Consider the following 27219-nt stretch of genomic DNA (forward strand, 5'->3'; position numbering starts at 1 on the left):
GGCTCCTGCCAGGGACTCTCATTCCTCCCTGTGATCCAGTAGGAGCATTAATGGGTGGCTAAGGATTGAAACTTCAGGGTTCCACCTGCAGAGTCTGGGTCTAGGGAGACCCTGATTACAGAACAGTCACTTCCCTGCTCTAATACATCTTAAGTGGGCTAACGTAGATTACAGTTCCCACCTCCCCTCTATGCACAAAGTAAGGAATCACTGAATCAGCAATGCAGTTTTATTTAAGGCAGAATTAGGGAAAGGCTATGCCCCTCCACTCCCCATCCTCCTACCACTCAGTCCTAGCCCAAGTCAGGCACTAGAACCTGCTGAAAAGGCTGATGAGGGGCTGACGGGAGTGGGGCAGGGTTCATGGACCTTTACCTCAGAGCAGCTTCCCCTCAGCTGTACCCACACCCCCAGGATTTGGGGGCCTCTAGATCTCATCTAAGGGAAACACAGCTTTTCTGGTCCTCAGATGGAGAGCTGGGAGAAGGTACCAGTATTTACCCTTCCATAAAGACTTTGGAGGTCTTTAGGAGGATACCCCTCAGGAGGGCTAGGAAAGGAATGACAAATATAGAGTATAGAAGGTCCCATGGCCTGGTTGTGCCCTCACACGGGGTATGGGTTGTCCAGGACTGCCACTCCCGCTGCCACGCCACCATCTGCATGCTCAATGGCTTTGGTTCGAAGTAGGTGCCCCACGTGCTTGTTCACCACGAGTGTCTTTTCCTGCCTATAGAAATGGAGGCAGGAGACACACATCACCCGGACTCAGCCCCAAACCCAGGACCTTTCCTGGTCCCAGTTGAGCAGTACATGGGTAACTGATTATACCCAAGAAAGTGCTAGGATTTTAGAGTCTCTATTCCTCTCTGGAGTCTCCTTCTAGTCCTAGATTGTCAAACCATGTGTTCTGAGTCCTCTTGGTGCCATTTGGATTTTGCTTCACGGTTGCAGAGGACTTCTCATCAGGGCTTCATCTGATACCCTGGTGAGGTGGGCAGGTCTTGTGTCCTTGGCCTCATTTAATAGATAAAGAAACAGGTAATAAAGCTAGGGATTGGCAGAGCTGGCACTGAAGCCCAGGATTCCTGACTCTTTCCAGTGTTCCCCTCTAGGCTCACTTGGCTGGCACTCTTACGAGCAGGTAGTGGAAAGAGCTTCTGATTCACTCACCTGACATAGACCCCAAAGATGCCCAGCTCTGAAATGCACTGGACCACTTGGGCAGGGCTGCCAGGCCGTAGCAGGCAATTCTCAAAAGGCTCAGGTTCGATCTTCTCCATGAGGATGTAGGAGGCCCTCTCCTCACTGTCCTTCAGCTGTTTCAGGGCCTGTACCATTTCCTCCCCATATAGGTTGTTACCTGCAATGAAACTGGCCAGTCACCCTGGACCCTCTGCCTACCTCCTCCATCCCATGCCCTCACTTTTGAGGCCACATGGGCAAGTCAGCAGCCTCAGTTCCTGGCATCCGCTCAGTGAAGCCAGGGCATATCTGGCTCCCCAGGAGGGAAGCTTACTTTGACAGGAGAGCCCTTACTCATGCAGTGAACACATCTTCCACTACACTGTTCCGCCCTGGTTCGCCTCCTACCTACAGCTGTTCCTTCTCAAGCTCCATTACTGACTCCTTCTCTTAAATGCTGGGGTCCCAAGGGAACTGGTTCTCCACGCTAACTCTCCTCTATGTGCCTTTTCCCAGGGAGATCTCTCCTATTCCTGAGGCTCCATCTATACCCTAAAAATTGTTAACTTCCAGTCGGGCGCGGTGGCTCACGCCTGTAATCCCAGCACTTTGGGAGGCTGAGGTGGGTGGATCATGAGGTCAAGAGATCGAGACCATCCTGGCCAATATGTAAAACCCCGTCTCTACTAAAAATACAAAAATTAGCTGGGTGTGGTGGCGCACACCTGTAGTCCCAGCTACTCAGGAGGCTGAGGCAGGAGAATCACTTGAACCTGGGAGGTGGTGGTTGCAGTGAGCCGAGATCATGCCACTGCACTCCAGCCTGGTGACAGAGTGAGACTCCATCTCAAAAAAAAAAAAAAAAAAAAAATTGTTAACTTCCAAATCTTTAATGCAGGCTCCCTGCTTAGACACCATATGACTGGCCCCCAAACAAACTCAACTTGTCCAAGCAGAACTTATTACTTCTGCCTAAACCTGCCCCTCCTGGACCTTCCCACCCCCAATCAGGCAAAAGGCACCCCTGAGTCATATTTAACTCCTCCCTTCCACTGTCCTCTCACTATCTAGGACATGTCTCTCCAGTCGGCCCCACAGTCATAGCCCTAGCTCAGGCCTCTACGTTGCTCTTCTGAACAACTGTATCAGCCTCTTCCATGGTCTCTGCTACCAGTGTCTCCCTTCATTCCAGGACATCTTCTACAATGCAGAAACTTTGTAAGTTTTGCGAGTTCCCACCACTGCTAACCACTTGAGTCCTGGATCAATGTGTCCCTTCCCGGTTTAAAACTCTCTAATGGCCTCCCACTGCCCTTAAGATAAAATCCAATTTCTCAGTATATATTCAAGGCCCTTTATAATCAGGATGCAAACCATTTTTCCGGCCTAAATCTCTGTCCCCTCCCAGCTCCCCCTCCAGCCTCACCAGTTTCTCATTAACCTCCAAACATCCCACACTTCCATGGCCCAGTGCCTTGGCTTGAGGTTGTCCCTGTTGTATGAAACACTCTTCCTCCTTTCCATCTGGGAAATTCCTACCCACCTCTTAAGACAAAGATTAAAAACATCCTCTCCTCTGGAGAGGTAGACATGACCCCTGACTTCAAGGAGTTTCAAATTAGAAAGGAAAACAGACATGTATTCTCTCCAATCTCCTAATATGACCCTACCCCACTTCCCAACAATCTACCCACAGACCCCTCAGGTTAAAGTTGTCCAAACCCTTCAATGCTGGTTAATCAGTTTCCCCTGTGCTCCCGGACTTGGTCACAGGGTCTTAGGCAACACTGTCCAACATGTGGCCTGTGTCAGTTCCAATAGTATCCCCCATGCTTGGGACTGTGCTCAGAGTAAGTGCCCATGAGCACTGGCCACAGCCTGCTAGTCCCTTTCATTGAGGAGCCCTGCAAAGGGGGATCCACCTACCTCCACCCTCTCTCTGGGGCTTTAGCACGAACCGGCTAGGAGCAGCAAGGGCCTTGGCGATGGCCTGGTCCCCTTCTTCACCCTGGAAGGAGGCAGAAAGCAGTTAGCATAAGTTTAAAGGCTAAAGAGGCAAGAGCTTAGGTCCAGCTGGTTGTGCAGAGCAGCATCAGAGGAGGAGCAGGAGGGAGAACAGCCATAAATTCGTTCAGGTGGGATGCTACTATCTGGATGACACTCCCAACAAACCCCCTGCAGCAGCCGATGCAATGAGAATGGGCCTTTCTTTAGCAACAGCTCAGGGCTCTGCAGCAGGCACCCTGGTACATTTCTTAGTTCTTGCTACCTGACTTAGTCCCTTCCCTCTGGTTGCCATCCTCCTCTCTACCTTTGCTGAGGTAGCTTACAATGGATTCCAGTCCCCATCCTTCCATTATGAGGCTGCTCTTCTGCTCAGAGTTCTAGGGGTTCTCCAGAGCATAACCAACCCTTGTCACAATGCCAGCTCCACCCTCCCCAACACATTGAACTCTAGGTCTCTGCCACCTAGGAGGCCTATGGTAGGAGAAACGGGCTGCCCACATACCATGTCCAGTGAGTAGAGGCCAGCAAAAGTGGCGCGGAGGCGAGCCACAGCCTCAGGCTGGCCAGGGAGCAACATCTCCAGCATGCCCGGCCTGCTCAGCTCCTGTTGCACTTTCTTAGTCCCAGCCAGCTGGGTGGCAATGTCTGGGCACTTGGCAGCACATGACCTCTCCAGCAGTAGACGTGCTTCCCAGTTCTGCAGAAGGAAGAAGACAAAAGGAATTCGACTGTATTTTACCTCAGCTGATGCTTACTGAATACCCACTAGGTGCCAGGTATCATGATTTATATCTTCACACTCATTATTACCCAGGATCATTGTAACATCCTTGTGAGCCAGGTGTGATATGTTATAGTTATGTATCATTGTGCCAGACTGTGAGCCCCCGCAAAGGCAAGAATTCCCCAATCTGTGGGAAACAATAGGTGTAAGGATGTAGAAAAACTGATGAGTAGGCTTGAAGGAGGTAGAACACTTGTCTATGTGCTCAGCTTCCCACTATGTTCCATACTCCCTACCATGGCTTTTAAGATCCTTCAGGAGCTGGCTCCTGTCTACTTTTTCAACCTTGTACCATCCCTGACTCCTCGTCTCCATCATTCTAGCCACACAGGCCTGTCATTCCTCAAATCACAAAGCTCTTTCCCTCCTCAGGGCCTGCACTGCTTTTTCCTCAACCTGAAACCCCCTTCCTTTTGGCTTTTCCTATGCATAGGTGGATCCTTACTATCCTTACATCTCAGTTCAATGTCAGCTTTTCAGAGAAGGCTTCCCTGTCCACTCTATTTAATGTGAATTTCCCATAATTCTCTCTTTTTACCCAGTTGTTTCACTGAAAGCAGTTACCTGAAACTAAAACACACACACGCACACAAACACACACACAAAAATCCCAATTTTTTTTCTATTTTTGTTTACTTTTTTTTTTCTTTTGAGATGGGGTCTTGCTCTGTCACCCAGGCTGGAGTGCAATGGTGCAATCTTGGCTCACTGCAACCTCCATCCCCTGGGCTCAAGCAGTCCTCCCTCCTCAACCTCCCAAGTAGCTGGGACTACAGGTGCACGCCACCACACCCGGCTAATTTTTGTATTTTTTGTAGAGATGGAGTTTTGCCATGTTGCCCAGGCTGGTCTCGAACTCCTGAGCTCATGCAATCCACCCACCTAGGCCTCCCAAAGTGCTGAGATTACAGGTATGAGCCACCATAAATGACCATATTTTTGTTTACTTTCTGATGCCCATTTCTCTGACCAGACTGTGAGCTTCACAGCACAGGGCACTTATCATTTTCCTCATTTTCCATTGTATCTCCAGTGTCTAACACAGTTCCTCGCACTTTGTAGATGCTTAATAAATATTTGTTGTTGTTGCTGAATAAGGTGAAATTTGAGTGGGGTTCTGAAGGACAGGTAAAGTCAGTCAAGTGAGACTCAATAGGGAAGGGATACTCAGACTAAGATAATATGAACAAAGGCCTCAAGTGGGTGATCACAGGATGAATGGTTTACTACCACAAGAGCTGAGGGTATAAAAGGCAAGGAAACAGCAGGGACCATGCCTCCCAGCTCTGGTTCCCATTCGCATGCAATGGGGAGACAGTCTTTCCTTGGCTCCAGACCACTGCAAACTGCACACAGCAGGATCAGGTCTCTCCTGTGACCCCCACCCAATGCTGTCCTTACTTTGATACTACTGGTTCACCTGCAGCACTTTCACCTGATCTTCATCAATTATCCCAGGAACCCAACTACTAGTCTGGCATTCCACACAGAATCATAGGTGACCAGAACATCAGAGATAAACCCAGAGAAATACTCCATTATGTTAGAAGCAGGAAAGCAAAACCAAAGATAAGCAAGGACTTGCCCAGGGTCACCTAGCAAGTCACTAAGCCTTCTAGATCTCTCTCCATGTCTAAACCTGCTCTGAGCTGCTCAGTTCTCTAAATGTGTCTACCTCTTGGCCAGGTGCTAAATGTGTCTACCTCTTGGCCAGGTGTGGTGGCTGACACCTGTAATCCCAGCACTTTGGGAGGCCAAGGTCAGCAGATCACAAGGTCAGGAGTTCGAGACCAGCCTGGCCAACATGGTGAAACCCTGTCTCTACTAAAAATACAAAAATTAGCTGGGTGTGGTGGCGCGTGCCTGTAGTCCCAGCTACTCAGGAGGCTGAGGCAGGAGAATCACTTGAAACTGGAAGTCAGAGGTTGTAGTGAGGCGAAATCGCGCCACTGCACTCCAGCCTGGTCAACAAGAGCAAAACTCTGCCTCAAAAAAAAAAAAAAAGTCTACCTCTTTAAACACTACTTTCCTTCCTTGTTATCTCAAATTCTTCTAAGTTTTCTTTGTCCTGTTTTGAAATCTAGACCTATTTTTCTAATAGACAGTTTATCTCTCCTGTAGTCAGCAAGTAGCCACCACTGCTAACCACCTATCTAAAGAAAAGGATGTTCCATCGAGATGTCACCTCTGTAGAGTTTCCCTATATGGAGCTCAACCCTGAGGGGAGTCCTAGATGAATTACAGACCTAGAAGGAGCCCCCTCAGTTTTCTAGTGTAGCTCCCCCAGCTCACAGAAACAGACCTAGAAAGGGTCAGGAACCTGACCATCATCACACAGAGGCAGTCAAGCTCATGACCTCCAGCTCACTGCTCATGGTATTTCTAAACTTATTTCCTCCTTTATCATCTCCCAGCTGAGAGCAGAGCTTCTTAGCCTCTCCATGATGTGGATGTTAGGAGCAGAGGAGAAGAATGGGAATACCATCGGCCTGAAAGTCAGAAAACCTGGGAACTTCCTGTGGGGCCTTAGAGAAGCCTCTCCATCTCTCTAAACATTAGTTTCTCCATCTGTATAATGGGGATAATTATATGGTTCACTGAGTGGTTGTGAGGGTTAAATGAAATAATGGATGTGGAAAGTAATGAAACTACATGGTAGGATAGCAAAATGAGGTGATATTACTGTCATTAACATGAATGAGGAGATTATAAAACTTTCTGATTCAGATAAAGGAAAGGTAAGAGTTGGCAGAAAAAAAACGGTCAGCAGTATGCTGAACTGGCTTACATCAGCTAGTGAGAGCTGATTGTTGTTAAACATTTGCCAGCACATCTCTGGAAACAGTGTAAATGGCTGAAGCTCTGTGGATTCCTGAGGATTCAAATTCTAGAAGACTGTGTTTGTAGAGTGAGAGGTAGCAAAAGCCTTGAGGGAGGATAGGAGGCTCTAGCAGCAAGCTCCCTGAGAAAGAAGTGAAGTGAGGACTCGGAAAACTCAGTTGTTATAAGCCTGAATTGGGTCTCTGTGGAGCTCTTGTGGGTCCCAGGAGGCAAAGAATGGTCTCACAGAAAATACCAACCTGTAGACTGTACTGACGAGGCATGTAGCCATCCCGGAAGTAAACCACAGCAATTTCCTGGCCATCCCTGGAACACAGGATGGAGAAAGCTGCTGTGTTAAATCATAACTGATATGTTCAGTGGTTCAATCTATTTCAGGGTGCATCAGGATGAATTTGGCTTTTTCAAAATTCAGCCCACAGGTGGGAGCCTGGTCAGGGGTTCCATTGGAACCAGTGAAAGTAGATATCCACACTACCAGGGCTTCCACTGAAAACAGGGAGGTGTGCCATATGGAATACTTTAGAATATTCTAGATTTAGAGTCATTCTAAGAAGGCCAGAAGGAACAAGAAGGTCACTAGAATCAAATTTGGTAAATGCATAAAAACGTTGGCTCGAAATTACTGAGCAGCAGAATCATACTGCCATGCGTAGTAAAACACATTTTGTATTTCCACTGCTTAAAGCAGCTAAAACCAGACTGAAAAAAATTTTTAATGGTGGGAGTGAAGGTGGAAATGCAAACATGTAAAATGATGAGTCTGATTAAGACACAGACTTTTAAAACATCTTTTCCTTTTCTTTGACCTATTTGATATTGTCTAGTGTATCTGAAAAGTAAATTAACTACTTTGTTTTGTCATGATAAAAGCACATCTTGAAAAACAGTGAGTGGTGGTGTGAAATTCCATGGACAGTTTTAATTTTAACAATCACCAAGTTCTAGGTCTAAATATATGTGCTGCAATGCTACCCAAATACGTAGCACTAAATCTACCTGGTGGTGGCCCCTAGAGAGAAGGATAAGACTTGGCTTGGAACACAAATCCAGGCCTGAGCTCAGACAGTGGCATCCAGACCAATCACAGAATGAGCCAGCTGCTCCTCTTCCTCCCTGACTGCCCAGCTCAGCTTCTCAGGCCTGACCTCACCTTACTTATTAAGAGGGGCAAGAAAACTTTTGGGAACTTAGGGCATATGAAAACCAAGATGATCTCTAAGGAGATCCTGATCCAGAATGTCAACAGCTCTGATAGAAGCAGAGAGTGGCTGGCTTTCTCCAAAATTTCCTGGGAGGATGAGATATTTCAGAAATTATGAGAGAAGGAAGCAAGCCATCACATCTCCCCGAAGAAAGAATCATTTTGAGGAAGAGAGTGGCAGGATGAGCTTCATAAACCAGCCTTCCACTGAATTCTTGGGAATGCTTACACAAACAGCCTTCGGTCTTGGTCCAGAGACCCCTTTTCAGAGATATCTTCAAATGTTCGTCGGATCACGTGGATGTTCCTGTGAAAAATGGGCAAGAGCCAGAGGGAATGGATGCTATGTTCTGAGTGCCCCATCCCCAGTCCTGGAGCCACACGTATAAGTCCCCCTTACCTTTACCTACCTGGCCAGTAGCTCATTTTCTATGGCACGCTGGTCAAATATGTTTCTTTCCTTCTCTTGAGCAATCAGTAGCACCACAGCACTGGGGAAAGAGCACAGGTGGCCCGAGGCTACTATAGAACTTGTTCTTCCTTTGTTTCTCCCCTCAACCACCCCACCGCCACACCTCCTGGAATAAGAATAAGAACAAGGCTTCCCTGAAAGAACAGATGTCCCCTCTCTCGGAAACCTTGGAATTACCTAAGGCATAGACACCTGACACTATCACATATGATTTCCTGAAAAAAGAAAACTTCAAAAATGAAGATGCCTCTGACCCTTCTCCAGTGGGCAGATGAGATATTGTAATGATGTCATGAGTCGATGAATTTCTGTGCAAATTAAAATGTAGATGTAAAACCATCTCAAAAACCCAAGAAGCCTTTTTCTTAGAACTTAACATAATTCTAACATCTTTCTGGAAGAATAAACAAGAGGGAGTATTGAGGAACATTTTGTAAAAGAACAATGCAGGGGGTCGGGGGCTAATGGCTCTGTTACTAGATTGTAAAGGATACAATAAAGGAGTGTGGTTCTTACACGAAATGGAAGCCTACAGAAACCCACAGGGCCAACTACAAACAACTACATTATCTCCTGGGCCTCCCAAGATTCCTGTGATGTACACAGGGCCACGTTTGATCTCATAGTATTAATGAGATCACTAGGGCTTATGTGGCTTCTTCCTCTCTGACTATTCATATATTTCTTAAAGAGGAAGGGGCTTGAGGACTCAGGGAAAAGCTTATGCCAGGGAACTATCTGTTTGGCTGCCGGCTAACACATTTAACACATTTCCATTGTCAAAGATAGGTCCAGTCCCCTAACAGATTCCTAGGGTGAATGCTCAGCAGTACCAAACTCCATTTTTTTTTCTTTTACATTTTATTTATTTTTTTTGAGGCGGAGTCTCCCTCCGTCACCCAGGCTGGAGTGCAGTGGCGCAATCTAGGCTCACTGCAACCTCCACCTCCTGGGTTCCAGCGATTCTCCTGCTTCAGCCTCCCAGGTAGCTGGGATTACAGGTGTGTGCCACCATCCCTGGCTAATTTTTGTAGTTTGAGTAGAGATAGGGTTTCACCATGTTGGCCAGGCTGGTCTCGAACTCCTGACCTCAAGTGACACGCCTGCCTCGGCCTCCCAAAGTGTTAGCATTACAGGTGTGAGCCACCGCTCTCAGCCTACAAACTCCATGTTTGCTGTGACTATACTGCTTTGTGCCTGTGGCTTCTTCCTGAGACCCATGGAACCCTAGGCTTTGGCTTAGGATTCTAAGTGTATATTCCCTGACCTCCTCTACTTAGCTTTTCTTGTCTATCTCTGCTGCTCCTGACCTTGGCAGAACCTCTTGGACTAAACTCTGTTTGCCTGACTCCTTTCTGCTTAGCCAAAATATAGGTCTTAGCAAGTCTCCTCTCCTGGTCTGCCTGAAATCTTATGAGGTCAGACGTGACATTAAGCTGAGTCTTGGCTTTCAGTTGAGTGCCTGAGAGACAAACTAAAAGTGGTGTTCTCACAAGTCATCTTGTCCTGAGAGAGTCCTAAGGGCCAATGGCTTTGCTCTTCACTTTGTAGCCTAACCTGTCCCGCGCATGGGTGAGGGTGTGTATGGGAGGGTGGCAGTTGGCCCAGGCTGGCCCACCTCCAAAAAGAGGTGGAGGAGGAAGGCTGGCAGCTGGAGGTTAAAGAGGAACTGCACGCTCCAGCTAATTAAGTCAGCCTGCCAACTGCTAAACAATCAGAGCTGGGCTCAGAAAACATATTTGACCTCTCCTGCCTTCAGTTCTGAGCAGTTCTGAGCAGTCTGTTTCCTAGTAGGAAAGTTGTCAGCTAAGGAAGGTGACTTGACAATAGCATGCTGGCTGGGGGTGAGGACCCCTGAGTGCTAGTCCTGGCTCTGCCAGTGACTTGTAGTGTGTCTTGGTAATTGACTTGGGTAAGGCAATTTCGTTCCTTGGGCCCTGGTTTTCCCATCTATAAAATAAGGGTGTTATGGCCGGGTGTGGCAGCTCACGCCTATAGTCCCAGCACTTTGGGAGGCTGAGGCGGGTGGATTGCCTGATGTCGGGAGTTCGAGACCAGCCTGATTAACATGGAGAAACCCTGTCTCTACTAAAACTACAAAATTAGCCAGTTGTGGTGGTGGGCGCCTGTAATCCCAGTTACTCGGGAGGCTAAGGCAGGAGACTCGCTTGAACCCGGAAGGCGGAGGTTGCAGTGAGCCAAGATCGTGCCATTGCACTCCAGCCTGGGCAACAAAAGTGAAACTCCATCTCAAAAAAAAAAAAAAGGGTGTTAAAAAGATCACAGTTCCCAGCCTTTTACCACCAGAAATCCCCTTTTCTTATTCTATTCATTCCAACCACAGGCCCTGTGCTTTGAGAGTTTGTCTAAGTTGAAATTGTAATTCATTTTGCAGGCTTCCATTTCTTAAAAATTTTAAAAATCATGAGATAATTGATGAAAATTATTCTACTCTACCAATGCAGTTTTTCAGTCAATACTATGGAACCATATCTCTTAGAGGCAGAAAAGGGAAGTAGAGATAACATAGGCTTTAGAGGCAGATGAATTCTATACTTACCAGTTGTGTAACTTTGGGCAAGTTATTCAAACTTTCTGAGCCTCAGTTTGCTCTTGCATGAATTAAAATTACTACTTGTCAAATGATGGCTATTATTATTATCATTTTATTTATTTATTTTTTTTTAGATGGAGTCTTGCTCTGTCACCCAGGCTAGAGTGCAGTGGGGTAATCTCGGCTCACTGCAACCTCCACCTCCTGGGTTCAAGTGATTCTCCTGCCTCAGCCTCCCAAGTAGCTGGGACTACAGGTGCCCACCGCCATGCCTGGCTAATTTTTGTATTTTCAGTAGAGACGGGGTTTCACCATGTTGGCCAGGCTGGCCTTGAACTCCTGACCTCTGGTGATCCACCCGCCTCAGTCTCCTAAAGTGCTGGGATTAGAGGTGTGAGCCACCGTCCCCAGCCTATTATTATTATTATTGAAAGTACTACATAATGATCCACACAGATTTTTTAAAACATTTTTCAGATCCATGATCTCATTTAATTCTCACTAACACCATTTTAGGTATTATTATTATTCCTATTTTACAAATGAGGAAACTGAAGCTCAGAGAAGAAAAGAATTAACTTGCCAAGGTCATGTGCTAGGTCAGCAGAAGAGCCTATCTCACTCTCACAATGGGGGAAGCCAGTTCTGGCTCAGGTGTCACATAACTCCTACCTACCAGTGCCTAATTCTGGACACACGAGTATTTTCTGTCCACATTATTGACAGCCTGGCAGGCAAAACCCTCTGCAGCGTTTGTCTGTCAGCAGTTCCCCAGCTGACCCATCCCCTGGCTTCACTCTCTTAAAATACAACCTAGCCAATATACTTGAAAGAATATTTGTCTGATGACTTCTAAATGCTTAGAGTCCTAGGTTTCTTAGGTCTTAGTGAGGCTTAGCAAGGACAGAGCGGCTCTCTTGGAGGTAAGGGCATGATTAAGAGTACAGGTTTTGGAGAGAGGTGGACTCTGGGATCTGCCACCAACTCATCACTTAGCCTTAACAATTCACTTTGGTTCTCAGAACCTCAGTTTCCTCATCTGTAAAACGAGGCAGTTGAACAGTATTGACCTCAGAGAGCTTATTATGAGAATTCAATGAGATCCTGTTTGTACAGAGCTTAGCACAAGGTGTGGCACTAGTAAGTGTACATTAAGGACTATTAATGCTCTATTAACATTGCAATAACTGTTAGTATAGTGGCCCCTCGATGATCTGAAAATCACTTACCTAACATCTTCACTTGAGAAATAGGAAGAAAGCAAAAAATGCCTCTAAGCAGTTAAAAAGGATACCACAAAATTCCATAGTCAAAGCTTATGCATTTACTCATTCAAGAGGCCCTCACACTCTTCAGACCCAATCATAACAATCTGGATCATTTGCTTTCCCAAACAATGGCAAATCAGAAGGGAGGCATGGGCATGGGGGTGGAGGATTCCAAATTCAAGCACACCAACAACAGTCAAAAGTAAGAGCTGAGAATTGGGAAACAGACAAGAAAACTATGAAGAAAATGAATGAGAGGCCAGGTGTGGTAGCTCAGACCTGTAATCCCAGCACTTTGGGAGGCCGAGGTGGGCAGATCATGAGGTCAGGAGTTTGAGACCAGCCTGGCCAACATGGTGAAACCCTGTCTCTACTAAAAGTACAAAAATTACCCGGCTGTGGTGGCATATGCCTGAAATCCCAGCTACTCAGGAGGCTGAGGCAGGAGAATCGCTTGAAACCGGGAGGTCGAGGTTGCAGTAAGCTGAGATTGTACCAATGCACAGTCAGAGCTATTACAGCTATTGATGCAGGCAAACAGCCTTGCATGCCTCTCTAAACCTAGGTAGCACTAATATATTACAGCAAGCTGCAATTGTTGACAGTCATAATGACAGCCTTCAGTCAATAAGAAAAAGTTAAATCATAGTCAGAATCTCTTATTTAAGAAGGAAACCTTAAAATAATTTTGGCATGTAAAGGTATAAGTTTCTATTGCTAGAAAAATCCCTTTATTCTCTAATGATGGCTGGCAAGAAAAGAAGTTGCTAAACCTATGAATGCTGAAACTAAAGCAGGATCCTCCTGCTACCTTTTCACACCCTTACTTGTTTGAGCCGTAGAGCTCCCAGGCTTTGGCAATTCCCAGGGCCAGTCCCTTGCTGGGATTATTAGAGAGGATCTTGCCAGCTTCTTTGGTTTTACTCAGGACACTGAGAACATGTCTGTTGGAAGAGAGATGGCTGTTCAGTAATTGCATGGACCTGGAAGCCCCCTCTGCCCATGACCTCATAGATATAGCAACATGACTCTGCGAATCAGCTGAGCACTGAAAAGCATGCTCCCATCTCATTCCTGGAGGATCCACTTCAGGTTGGAATATGCTGGGCTGCCCTAACCCTGGCCCCTGGTGTACACACCTAGAGGAGACCTGGGAGCCTCTGTCCCCACCCCAACCTACCCCAGCCTCCCATTGAGCTGGAATCCCTTACTCTGGGCCTCCAGGTGCTGTCTGGAATCCTGCTGCAGACCATCTAAAATCATTGCAACCTGGAGCATCACTGCTGTCTAGAAATGGATACTACTAGGCCCAGCCCCCAGACAGAAGTCCCTGCATTCCTCTCTCTGGGGCTCTCAAGATATTGTTCCTTCTGCCTGTACAATGTAGGGACAGGACTAGATGAGCCATGAGGTCCCTTTTCTCCCTGACCTACCAAGGATCTGATTACAAGAGGAAACTGCTGTGGGGATGGCCAGGGATAACATGTGACCCAGGGCCCAGGAAAGCACAGTCATAGCTGGAGTTCCCCGGCCTAGCCAGTGACTGTACACCCACCAGCATGTCACCCCACAGGTATGCCTAGGGCTGCCCAGGGGACCCACCGGTGCACAGCTGGGGTCCGGGAGGCCAGGCCCCCAAAACTGGCAGAGATGGTGTTGATTTCGATCTGTTTCAGGGCTGGGGAGCCATTTGTGCTTCGCTGGAACATGTAGTCTGAGCGATTCAGGCCCAGGAACACGGTCTGTGGGGAAAACTGAAAGCTGACAGTATCTGCCCAGGGACTGACTCTGAGGACCTAGCCACAGAGCACACAGGTACCATGAACTCTACGTAGAGATTAGAGGTACCAGCAAACACTCCCAAGCCCAGTGGGATCATTCTGGTCATCCTCGAATTGGTCACTGGGATAAACCCAGTGGGGACCAGTGAGAGGCAGATTCCCATGGGCTGAGGGCCTGGACCAAATTCTTCTAGCAAAACAGAAAACAAACAGAGATGGGAGGGGCAGCTTCCAGACTGAAGTAAGGCTGGGAATGGTTACCTGGGCAATGCCCTCTTTTAGGACTTGCTTGTGGATGTCAAAGAGACGAGCGGTAAAGTCATCCTGTTTGATGGTGCTGGAGGAAGGAACAGAGAACATTTTGCAGGTTTAATTGGCCTAAAATTTCAAGAAGTCCCATCCCCACTCATTGACTCCTGAATCCTCTCTGAGTCTACTGACCAAAACTTGAATGTCTGCCCCAATCTGGTAAAGAACAGTGGCTAAGAATCCAGCTCCAGACCCGGGTTCAAATCCCAGCTCTACCACTCACTAGTAGGCAACCTCAGGGAATCATTTCACCTCTCCGTGTCTCAGTTTGCTGATATATAAAATGGAGAAGGATATAATTAAATTTATATCATAGGATTGCGGTAAAAAGTCAGTAAGATATTACATTCAAAGAATTGAACATACTGCTCCGAAGAAGAGCTAAAAAATGACATGATATACCTATTCTACTTGAATAGCTCTGATGGTTGGCAAGCCTTCTGGTTGACCTAATACTAACTCTTCACAGCTTTTCCTACACTCTGTGACCTCCCAGGGTGAGCCTTCTCCTCCTTCTCCATGGCAGCCATCAGAGATTAGAAGACAGCAGTTATGCCCTGTGCACCAATAAGATTTTTCTGACCCAAGCTAAATATCCTAGGTGTTTTTTTTTTTTTTTCTTCAACTAGTCCTCATATGATGTGATTTCCTCAGGGAAGCCTTCCCTATCTGAGTCAGATCCCCCTGCTATGTGTTCTCATAGAACTAAAAACCACTCCTTTATAGCACTGACTACAGTTGCAATTTTACATTTTCTTTGTGTGATGATTAGTGTCATCTCTCCTGTTTGACTATAAGCCTCATAAAGGTAGTGGCTGTGTCTATGCAGGCTCATTGTCATAGCCCAGTATACTGCCGTGACATGTGACATGTGTTAGGGGCCTATCCAGTATGGTTTTCTGGAGCCTCAACAAGAGCCACAGTAAGAAGGAATCCATAGGTAATTAACATCACACTTACTGCCCTTTGAGATTCAGGGTGGATTCTGCATACCTGCTCAAGCCTGGCTCACCTTGTTACAGAAATGTCACAGACCAGTGGGGGAAGCCAAGTAGCCCAGGCCTGCCCTGAGGTTCCCCTGCTCCCCAGCCAGCTCTCTCCCACTGGTGAGCTCCCTCACGCCAGCCCTTGGTTAGGAGTTGAGTCCCAACTGGGCTTCAGTCTCCAAGGAAGTTGGGACACACTTTCCTTTTTCTGAAGAGGTGCTCCCCTTCATGTGCTGTAGGGGCTCTTCTCCCTTAGGAACTAGGGTTTGTATGTGTATGAGAGGAGAGAGGAACAGAGAAGGCAGGGGTTGCAAAGATGAGCTGCAAGTCTCCTTCATAAATGCATCATTAGGGTAAAGGTCATAAGCCAGGCTGCTCACGTTTCCCACAATCCAGGATCGCAGGTACAAAGCTGGGCCCATTCTAAGAAACAGCTCAGGGGCAAGGTGGTGGGCAGATTCATACATTCATGACTCATTGGGTTTTTGGCTACAAGTCAATGGTTTCCAAGCTTCTTACCATTATGAGCCCTTCTCATATTCACCCACACATTTTTAAAAGATTTTGTCTCTAACAAAAGTCTAGTTTCTGTTGAAAAATTAATCAAAGACATGCCATTACAGGTTGGATATTCCTTATCCGAAATGCTTGGGACCAGCAGTCTTTCGGATTTTGGAAGATTTGCATATACGTAATGAGACATCTTGGGGATGGGACTCAAGTCTAAACACAAAATTCATTTGTTTCATATACACCTTATACGCATAGCCTGAAGATTATTTTACACAATATTTTAATTAATTTTGTGCATGAAACAAACTTGACTGTATTTTGACTGCACCTGTCACATGGCATCATGTGTGGCGTTTTCCACTGGTAGAGTCACCTGGTGTTCAACAAGTTTTGAATTTTGGAGCATTTCAGCTTTTGGATTTTTGGATTAGGGATGCTCAACCCGTACAATACATATATATATCTAGCATGTATATGTACATACATAATGTAGATATTTAATTCTACAATGAATATATATACATATATATGTATTCTTTTTTCTTTTTTTTTGAGATGGAGTCTCGCTCTGTTGCCCAGGCTGGAGTACAGTGTCATGATCTTGGCTCACTGCAGCCTCTGCCTTCTGGGTTTGAGCAATTCTCCTGCCTCAGCCTCCCAAGTAGCTGAGATTATAGGCGCCCGCCACCACACCCAGCTAATTTTTTTTTTTTTTTTTTTTTTTGAGACGGAGTCTTGCTCTGTCGCCCAGGCTAGAGTGCAGTGGCCGGATCTCAGCTCACTGCAAGCTCCGCCTCCTGGGTTCACGCCATTCTCCTGCCTCAGCCTCCCGAGTAGCTTGGACTATAGGTGCCCGCCACCTCGCCCAGCTAGTTTTTTGTATTTTTTAGTAGAGACGGGGTTTCACCGTGTTAGCCAGGATGGTCTTGATCTCCTGACCTCGTGATCCGCCCGTCTTGGCCTCCCAAAGTGCTGGGATTACAGGCTTGAGCCACCGCGCCCGGCTAATTTTTTTGTATTTTTAGTAGAGACAGGGTTTCATCATGTTGGCCAGGCTGGTCTCGAACTCCTGACTTCAAGTGACCCACCCACCTCGGCCTCCCAAAGTGCTGGGATTACAGGCGTTAGCCACCGCGCCTAGCCTATATATATATTTAATTCTAAAATAAACAAAGAAATTTAAAAAAATCGCCCCAGAATCTGAAGAAAAAAGAAAGATCAAGGGAAAGAGACAGAGAAGGGTGGATGGGCTGAACCATTTCAGAGGTTGCTTCCTCATGCCCTAAGTGTGGCCCAGTCTGTATCCCATCCCATCCAAAGATGAGAGGCCTGAGGTGACAAGAAAGGGTCGCTGCTTAGGAGAAGTACAAAATCTGACTTTAACCTAATAACCTTCCCTATCTCTGTTCTCCTCCAAAACTAGGCTGACTTTCCCTAATTCCAAATGGAAATATCAGTCTTCAAAGTAGGGTGTCACGGATTACAGAATGTGAACAATGAAAGGGATCTTGGATTTAAGTCAATCTCTTCATATTTCAGATGAAGAAATCTTAGGCCCAGAGGAGGAAAGGGAGTGGCTTGAGGCCACAAAAATAACTGGTTGAGCCAGGATTAGAAGCCAGCTTTCCTGACCTCTATGACTTTTTGTTCTTTGGGGATACCTTTCCTCTATCCCACCAAGTCAGCTGACACAGTAACACCTCACGGCTCTGCAATCTTCCAGTTCCTTGGTTCTGGCAGCTCCTGGCCCCCCATGCTTCACTGCCCCCTACCTGGAAAGAGTTTGCTCCAGGAAGGCAGCGTTCTGGCTGACAGCATCCACTAGCAGGTTGAAGTCCATCTGCACAGCATAGGCTTGCTCCAGCAGGGCACTGGGGACCAGTGAGGGGAAGAGCGTGAATGGGGCATAGCTCACCACCTGTGATCAAGAAGAGTGAATGGGACAGGGCAGGGCACCTGTGAATGGGCTGTCTTCCTGCAAATGGAATCCCGTGGAAAGTCTGGCCTACATTTACTGAGGACACACCAACTGTAGATTAGTGGTTACCTCGGGAGGAGTGGAAGGGGGAGAGGGGAACACAGAGAGCTTCCAGATTCTGTGATAGTTTATCTCTACATATTAGAGAGATAGAAGCAAAAAAGCAAAAAGCAAATAACACAAAGAAAACCACAAGTTATTGAGCACTTACTATGTGCAAGGTATATTATTTTAAATACTTTACATAGATTCATCATTTAGCCCTGTGAGGAAGATACTATTATTATCCACACTTCACAGAGAAGGGACCTGAGACAGAGAGGTTAACGGATCCAAAATTATATTCAGCTAGTAACTGGTGCTGGGATTTGAACCAGGATGGTTAACAGATCCAAAATTTTATTCAGCTAGTAACTGGGGGTGCTGGGATTTGAACCAGGATGGTTACTAAACACAACACACACACACACACACACACACACACACATATACGGAAGCCTGCTCCTTGCCGGTTGATGTTCAAGCCCAGGCCCCTCCATGCATCAGGAGTTCACACTCCAGTCTCCTTGACTTGTACTATGAAGCATTCCTGAGTTTAACTTTTGAGTTTATATCAGTTTGTCATTATGATGGTATAAGTTTATGGTGTTAGAACTTGGTATTTATATATTTATTTTTAAAGTACTATTTTTTTTCTTTTTTGAGGTGGAGTTTCACTCTGTTGCCCAGGCTGGAGTGTAGTGGTACAATCTTGGCTCACTGCAACCTCCACCTCCTAGGTTCAAGCAATTCTCCTGCCTCAGCCTCCCAAGTAGCTGAGACTACGGGTGTGTGCCACCACACCCAGGTATTTTTTGTATTTTTAGTAGAGATGGGGTTTCACCGTGTTGTCCAGGCTGGTCTCGAACTCCTGACCTCAAGTGATCCGCCTGCCTCCACCTCCCAAAGTGTTGGGATTATAGGCATGAGCCACCATGCCCAGCCAAAATATATATATATTTTTTAACAGATAATACAAATACATGATACAAACTTCAAAAGAGACATAAGAATACATAGTGAGAAGTATGTCTCACTCTCATTCAGGTCTCCTGGGAAAAAGACTGGGCCCCAGCCACCCAGTTCTCCTCCCCAAAGGCAAATGACAGACTAGTGTCTCACACATCCTTCTAGTCATCTTTGTATTGATATATATGTATACATATATATTTTCTCATTTTTTCACCCCCACAGCAAACTATACTATATTGTGCTTTTAAAATATTTCCTTATATGTTCAAATAGAGCATTTTCATGATTTTTAATTGCTGCATAGTATTCTACTCTTTGGATATACCATAATTTATTGAATCTAGCATATAGTTGGTTTCTTTATTTTCCCATTACCATTAATGTTTCAATTGGTATCCTACAATATACATTCTAGATATTTTTGTATATGAGAAAGTCCATATATTCTAAATTTCTAAAAGTAAAAATATCAAGTAATTCAGGCAAATCTATTTTAAATTTTGGTAGATAATTCCTAAATTAACCTTCTCAGCATCTTTTTTTTTGGAATGGGGTCTTACTATGTTGCCCAGACTGGAATACAGTGGCTATTCATAGGTGCCATCATAGTGCACTATAGCCTCAAACTCCTGTGCTCAAGCAATCCTCCTGCCTCAGCCTCCCAAGTAGCTGAGACAGCTGAGACTACAGGTGTGTACCACTGCCCTGGCCTCAGCATCTAAGACAAAACTGAGGAAGGCTATTTGTGAGAATAAGGTTTATTCGGCCTGAAGCCTTTATGAGTTAGAATGGGAATGACTGCAGATTACATAAGGGGTGACCTAATACCCTGAGTAGCTATGTGATGACTACAGGAGCAATTTCCTTGGCTTTAACACAGAAAGCTCTGCTGCCCCCAACAAGTCTAATCTTGGCCTGAAAAACTCAGAGTTTTTCTGCTAAGACATCCCTCTGCCTCTGTCCCAGGACTCATTATGCCCTCCTGAATTTAGGATCAATAGTATACAGCTGTTCTCTGTTATCTACAGGCTAAAGGCTGAAACACACAATCTTCTCACTTTTGATAGAGACAATAACATAAAATAACATTACTAGCAGGGTGCAGTGGCTCACGCCTCTAATCCCAGCACTTTGGGAGGCCGAGGCGGGCAGATCACAAGATCAAGAGATCGAGACCTTCCTGGCCAGCATGGTGAAACCCCATCTCTACTAAAAATACAAAAATTAGCTGGGTGTGGTGGTGCCTGTAGTCCCAGCTGCGAGGCAGGAGAATCACTTGAACCCAGGAGGCGGAGGTTGCAGTGAACTGAGATCGTGCCACTGCACTCCAGCCTGGTGACAGAGTGAGACTGTCTCAAAAAAAAAAAAAAAAAAGAAACATTATTCTACTGTTTTAAAAAAACTATAGCATGTGCATGACAAAATTTTGCTTTGTAGCCAGGGAAGCAACAGCGAGTGACAGGAACTGTGGCAAAAATAAGAACTTGCATCTTCTCTAAAGAGGGCAGCCAAAACTCTGCCCTAGCCAATTGTTGTCATGCAGGAAAGTAGGCCAGAGTTGCCAGATGATATAATTTTTCCAAACAAGTTGGGTTGCTAGATGTTTTTTTTATTTCATGATTTTTTTTTTTTTTTTAATGTTGGCTCTGACATTTTAAAAATACTCTAGTGAAAAAAACTGTTAACAATGCTTGCCCCTGGTCAGGGAAACACTGGCTGGAGGAAGGGGACTTACTCTGAATTTTGCACTCTGTTCCAGTGCATTTGAATGTATTACTTATTGTAAAAAACAAATTAACTCCCCAAACACCGCAGGAGCCAAATATTCAGGCTGGATATGGCTAGTATACAGCTCTAATCTACAGGATAAAGTTCACACTCCTCCTCCACCCAGTAGCTAAGGCCCCTTGGCTGTCTGATGCTGGCCTGCCTTCTTTCCCACTATATCCACTTAAGCGCCCTGCATTTCAGCTGCATTCTCTTGAACACTTTTTTTTTTTTTTTTTTTGGCTTTTCCTACTTTTAGGTCCTTGCTATGCAGTTCCTTTTCCCTGTTTGTCTTTTAAGATCTAGTTCAAATACCACCCCTCCACTCAATCATCTAATCATAATGAATTACTCTTTTTTCCAGCTGTCCTGTATAGTATCTCAGGAAAGGAAAAAAAGCATGGATGTTCAGAGCATGGACTCAGGATCCAAATTCCTCGGGTTTACATCCTGGCTCTGCCAATCATTTTACCATTTAAATGACTTCAGGTAGGTTACTTAGCCTCTCTGGGGTTCAGTTTCCTTACCTCTGTTGTGGCGAGGAGTCAGTGATTCCAAAGTGTTTAGAATAATGCCTGGCACATAGTAAATACTCAATAAATGATAGTTAACATTGTGTAGCAGACTGCCTGTGTTTCCTCATAGAGCTGACATTATTTCATTTTGTTTTGTGGTATGTTCTCTAACTAGACCAGGGGCTCCAGAGGCTAGGACTCTGGCTGACTCACCTCTTTGTCCTCAGTGCCTAGAATGGCATAGCCTACAGCAGGCATTTGGTAAAGATTTGGAGTAAAACCTCACACACACACACACACACACACACACACACACACACAGACAGACAGACACACACACACATACATTTTCTGACTTTTTTTCTGGATTACAAATCTCACTGTGGATTGTGCCTTTTCTAGGCTCCATTAACTCCCAGAAAGACCAACTGCTGAATCTTCACATGGTACCTATTGATTAGCAGAAGAAACAAAAGCTTGGAAGGGAAAATGCTTCATCTTAGATTCATACAAGTAATTCACAAAATCTAGGTTCACAGCCCAAGCAATTCTATTCCATACTGTCAGCCTGCCTTAGGTGACAGACATTGTCATTTACTCGGGCCTTAGCAAACGATTACTGAGTGTGGACTCCACCAGGCCTGTATTAGGTTCTGGGCACACAGAGACAAAAAAGAATGGGGCTGGTTAAAAAAAGAAAAGATGTTGGCAGCTCTTTAGTCACCAATATGATCTTAAGGTGTACTGTTAAGTTTTTTTTAAAAAGTGGGCAAAAGGAGGCTGGGCACGGTGGCTCACACTTATAATCCCAGCAATTTTGCAGGGGCAGAGGCCAGTGGATCAGTTGAAGTCAGGAGTTTGAGACCAGCCTGGACAACATGGTGAAACCCCATATCTACCAAAAATACACACACACATACACACACAAAATTAGTCAGGCATGGTGGCACATGCCTGTAGTCCCAGCTACTTTTGGGAGGCTGAGGTGGGAGAATTGCTTGAACCCAAGAGGCGGAGGTTGCAGTGAGCCGAGATTATGCCATGACGCTCCAGCCTGGGCAACAGAGCAAGGCCCCAAGGAATATATTTACTTGTTACTAGTTACTTGTTATGAATCAGTCATCTGAAAAGATCAACAAGAAACCAAAACACAGGCTGCATTAGGGTAAACTCTTGTACCCTTTGAATTTGAACCATTCAAATGTCTTGCCTAGTCACCACATTAAAAAAGCTTTATTTTTTCCCCCCTAAGGATGAGATTTTAAAAAGGTGTGGTTTGGACTCAGCAGTTCTACTTTTACGTATTGACCCTGGAGAAACACTCACAAAGGTGCCCCATGGATGTTCCCTATAATGCTATTTATGGTCATAAAATCATGAGAGAAATCACCTAAATAGACATGAGTAGAGGGAAGCGAAACTGTGATATGCCCACATCTGGAATACTATGCCTCAGATTGAAGTTGACCCTAATGGAAGGCATTGGAAAGTTCTAAGACAGACTATTAAATAAAAAACCAAAAATATATCATAGAATAATATAATTTATTCTATGATAGATATCAAATAATATTTGATAATTATCAAATAATAGTTTGTTTTTTTAAAAAGACACATTTCTCTATACATATATCTACATATATAAATGCACAGAGAAAGGCTTGAAAAGATATATCACAAACCAGTTACAGAGAAGGTAGAGTGATTATGGGATCTTCAGTAATAGCTCACTGGGCAAAGTGCTTCACATGAATCACCCTCTAATTCTCTTACCAAACCAGTGAGGTAGGTCCTATTATTATCCCATTTTTACACCTGAAGAAACTGCAGCTGAGAGTAATTTGCCTAAGTCACACTTCAAACCCCATATTTAAATTTGATTACTCCAGCATGCTGCTTTTTTACTTTCTACTTCTACAGATCAATTTCAGTTACTGAAAAAAATAAGGCAGAAGAGATACGGTCCCTGATGCAAAGGAAAGACCCTCAGCCTGGCTGGGGCCAGACAGTGGGCCATGGTGAATGCTGTGGGGAGGAGCTAGGGGCTTACCTCCGAGGAAGTGGGCTCCTGTGAGGTCCTCAGCAACACTCCCTCAGCCAGGGCGCGGTCCACGGCCTGCCGTGCCAGCTCCTCTAGCTGCTGTTCATCCTGCAAGAGGCTCCCCCAGTTGGTGGCCATCCCAACACCTGCAAAAGATGGAGAGAAGAGAGTTGGTGACAGATGGCCTGAAGCCCAGCAACCATTGAAACTGGCTGGTGGCCACCCCCCCAACACAGCAGGACCCTGACCTCTGTTGGAAGGGAACAGCGTGGTATACAGGAATGAACACTGGCTGGTTCTAGCTCTTAACAACTTCCACGTGCACGAAATAGAAAGCCTGACAAAGCATTTCCATTGCCACTCTCTCTTTTGATTCCTAACACAATGGCATTATTCTCACAGTAAGGAAGCAGAGGCTTGGAGAGGTGAAATGACTTGCCGAGGTGATGACTGGTATAACCTGGACTTGAACCCATGTTTCTGGACTCCCAGCCTAATGCTCTTCATTGGAGAAAGAAGCACTAATATCAGATGTGACTGGGGCAAGTTCCTTCCTCTCCCAGAGCTACAGATTCCCTAACTGTGAAACAAGAAGAATGGGGTACATCAGTAGTTTCCAAACCTGGCTGAACATTCTGGGGAGCTTGGGAAAGAATACAGATTCCTGGGTCCCATCCCAGAGACTCTGATTCAAGAGGCCTGAAGGGAAGGATGGGTTGAGGCTTGTATTTATTTTTATTATCATTATTTTTTTTTTTTGAGATGGAGACTTAGTCGCCCAGGCTGGAGGTCAGTGGCTTGTTCTTGGCTCACTGCAACCTCTGCCTCCTGGGTTCAAGCAATTCTCCTGCCTCAGCCTCCCCGAGTAGCTGAGATTACAGGCATGCGCCACCACGCCTGGCTAATTTTTTGTATTTTAGTAGAGACGGGGTTTCATCGTGTTAGCCAGGATGGTCTTGATCTCCTGACCTTGTGATACACCCCCCTCGGCCTCCCAAAGTGCTGGGATTACAGGCGTGAGCCACCACGCCCAGCCGAGGCTTTGTATTTTTAACAAGTTTTCCTGGGATAGGAGTCACTGCAGTACACTATTAATTCCCTTCAAGCTCCAACAACTCATGTCAGCAGATCTCAAATAAATTACATGGGAAGGGGGAGGGAGCTCTTCGTGGAATATCATGAAATGCAAATAAGGTGAACTCCTCCCTTATACTAACCAGAAGGAATCTTAGTAGCAGAAAATGATTACATTCCATGTATGGACATTTATTATCAAAGCACCAAAAGACAGAAAATATTTTTGAGAAATCACATTAGCAAGATGGAAATCGCTGAAAGCCACGTGTCCAATGTAATAGGAGGAGTTGTCTGATTGGTTGCCTAGAGACATACAGAGGTGTACAAACTCACACCCTGGTACTCATTCATTTTTCAGCAGGCCTCGGGAGTTTAAGATCTGGGTAAAAATCTGGAAACACAGTCATTACTTTTGTTCTGCCCTATTGTCATTTAACAGAACATGGCTGCCCAACTCAGTGGTCCCCAGGAAGGAAGTTAGAGAATAATAGGAAACTTCCATCACATTCAGCTCTATCCCCCTGTCCCCATGACAGAGCTAGCGCTAGGCCATTTATGAAGGTCTGCCGGCCTCAGCACAATGCTTTGAAAGAATGTGCACGTAATCTCAAGAGTGTCCTGATAATATCTCTGCTGAGTGAGACATAGATGAGGGCAGGCATAGTAACGAACAAGGCTCAAGTCAGACAGACAGACCGACCTGGGTTTGAGTCCATAATAATGTGACTTCTTTCTTTCTCTCTCTCTTTTTTTTTTTTTTTGACGGTGTCTCGCTCTGTGGCCCCGGCTGGGGTGCAGTGGCGCAGATCTTGGCTCACTGCAAGCTCCACCTCCTGGGTTCATGCTATTCTTCTGCCTCAGCCTCCCCAGTAGCTGGGACTACAGGCGCCCGCCACCACGCCCGGCTGATTTTTTGTATTTTTAGTAGAGACGGGGTTTCACCATGTTAGCCAGGATGGTCTCAATCTGATCTCATGACCCCCGCCCTCGGCCTCCCAAAGTGCTGGGATTACAGGCCTGAGCCACCGCGCCCGGCCGACTTCCCTTTCAAGTAAGATTGCTGTGTGGATTAAGAGAAAAATCAGTGTGAAATTTCTCAAAAGAAGCTCTATACATGAGACCATTTTTTGCCTGTACTCTCTTTACAGGTAGGAAGAGACTTGTCAGAGGTCACACAGAAACCTAGTGGCAGAGCCAGGACAAGAACCCATTACTTTGACATTAGAGTAATGAAACCCTCCATGAGCCCGCATCATTCCACAACTCTGGAATTCCGACATCTGTTTGCTGTTGGGCTTTTATTTAGTTGGCAAACAATGATTTGCATTTAATGCCAGTCCCTTGACTAGGTACCAGGGACATGGAGAAGGATAAGACATAAAAATAATCACCATGGGCCAGGCGTGGTGGCTCACATCTGTAATCCTAGCACTTTGGGAGGCCGAGGCAGGCGGATCACCTGAGGTTGGGAGTTCAAGACCAGCCTGACCAACATGGAGAAACCCCATCTCTGCTAAAAATACAAAATTAGCCCGCCGTGGTGGCGCATGCCTGTAATCCCAGCTACTCGGGAGGCTAAGGCAGGAGAATAGCTTGAACCCGGGAGGTGGAGGTTGCGGTGAGCCGAGATCTTGCCATTGCACTCCAGCCTGGGCAACAAGAGCAAAACTCTGTCAAAAAAAAAAAAAAAAAAAAGAAAGAAAGAAAAAAAAGAAATCACGATGAAGGTGCTAAGTGGGCCCTTTGTTTTTCTCATTCTACAGCTTCAACCCTCCTTTGGCTTTATTTGTTTTACTGATGACTTTCAAATCTACATCTTCATAGCAATACTTTCCTACCTTCAAACTAGAATATCCAATTACTTCCTGCGAGTCTCCACACAACCAGAATAGAATTTGTTGTTGTCTCCCACAAATTTGCTTCTCCTCTGATGAACCCCACCCAGGTACCCAAGCCTTGAGTACTTCTTTTCTACATCTCACTCTCCCCAAATTCTGTGGATTTTGCTAGGTATATAATACTTTGAATTCCGTTGTCTATCTCCATTTCCAGTGTTTGTAGCCTAGCCCTGACAACTGTCATCTCTTCCCTGGGCACGAAACAGATTCAGAGTAAGGTATCTTCAGTGACCAGGATACGTCGGCCTCTGTTCCCCTTCCAGGCCTTGGCACGTGCTGTCTTCTCTTTGGAACTCTCCCCACCACTTCTGATCAGGGTTCGCGATTTAGTTCCAGAAGCCGTCCCTGTTCTCCGCCCTGGGCTTCTACATTCTACAGCCCATCACTTTTCCCGGTACCGCGGGAACGGTGTTTGTCTTGATCACTTCTCTATCTAGTGTTAGCGGCGCTTAGTACTGTATTCATTCATTACATGAATGAATGAAGAAAGAATGACAGACGGGCCAGATCACCGAAAGCCTCAAAACGCCCACAAGGAAATGGGTCGGACTTTATCCCCAGGACTAGACCAGAGCCTAGAAAGGCCCCGAGGCAATGACACGGTCGGCTGCCCAGGCTGGCCCCACTACGGGCTCGCTCGCTTTCACCCTAGACAAAGTTTGTCCCTAATCGCTCCCCGTTGTAGTTCTAACTGGCTCCAGTCTCACTGGCCCACTTGACCCCGACACCGGCCTGATCTAACGGCAGGAGATCCGGAAAGTAAGGGATCAACGCGCGCCAGCCCAACCCCCTCAAGAGACACTAGTTTCCCCGCGCATGCGAAGGGTTTCAGCTACAAGATCTCCCGGCCTCCGGAGTTCAATCCCTCTCCAGACCCCTCCCTCACATCGTCCCTCCCGAGGAAACGTGACCCGTGCCGGCCGCCGTGGCCGCGCCAACCTACTCGTTCGCCTTCTCTCCGCGTACGGTTCTCTCGGCACTCGCGCCGCTACCCAGGCTCGGGGGGCGGGGCCTCGATGTGACCCAGT

General features: G+C 46.0%; 1 protein-coding gene across 2 annotated transcripts; it reads right to left on the reverse strand.

The window, feature by feature from the left end:
- Positions 1-211: 211 nt before the first annotated feature.
- GSS (glutathione synthetase) lies at positions 212-27219 on the reverse strand. Of its 2 annotated transcripts, none has more exons than XM_023220500.1 (13): positions 27135-27219; positions 23226-23362; positions 17677-17822; positions 14358-14433; positions 13918-14057; positions 13143-13259; positions 8432-8512; positions 8251-8328; positions 7057-7123; positions 3695-3889; positions 3112-3193; positions 1174-1363; positions 212-730 (listed from the first exon to the last, which is right to left on the reverse strand). In XM_023220500.1, exons 2-13 carry the CDS (start codon positions 23352-23354, stop codon positions 607-609), a joined length of 1425 nt encoding a protein of 474 aa, XP_023076268.1. In that variant the 5' UTR covers positions 23355-23362; positions 27135-27219; the 3' UTR covers positions 212-606. The 2 variants fall into 2 exon arrangements, with proteins under 2 accessions (XP_023076268.1, XP_023076269.1); XM_023220501.1 differs by lacking the exon at positions 27135-27219 and adding an exon at positions 26132-27044.

Source organism: Piliocolobus tephrosceles, chromosome 20 (assembly GCF_002776525.5).
Source record: "Piliocolobus tephrosceles isolate RC106 chromosome 20, ASM277652v3, whole genome shotgun sequence".
NCBI classification, from domain to species: Eukaryota; Metazoa; Chordata; class Mammalia; order Primates; family Cercopithecidae; genus Piliocolobus; species Piliocolobus tephrosceles.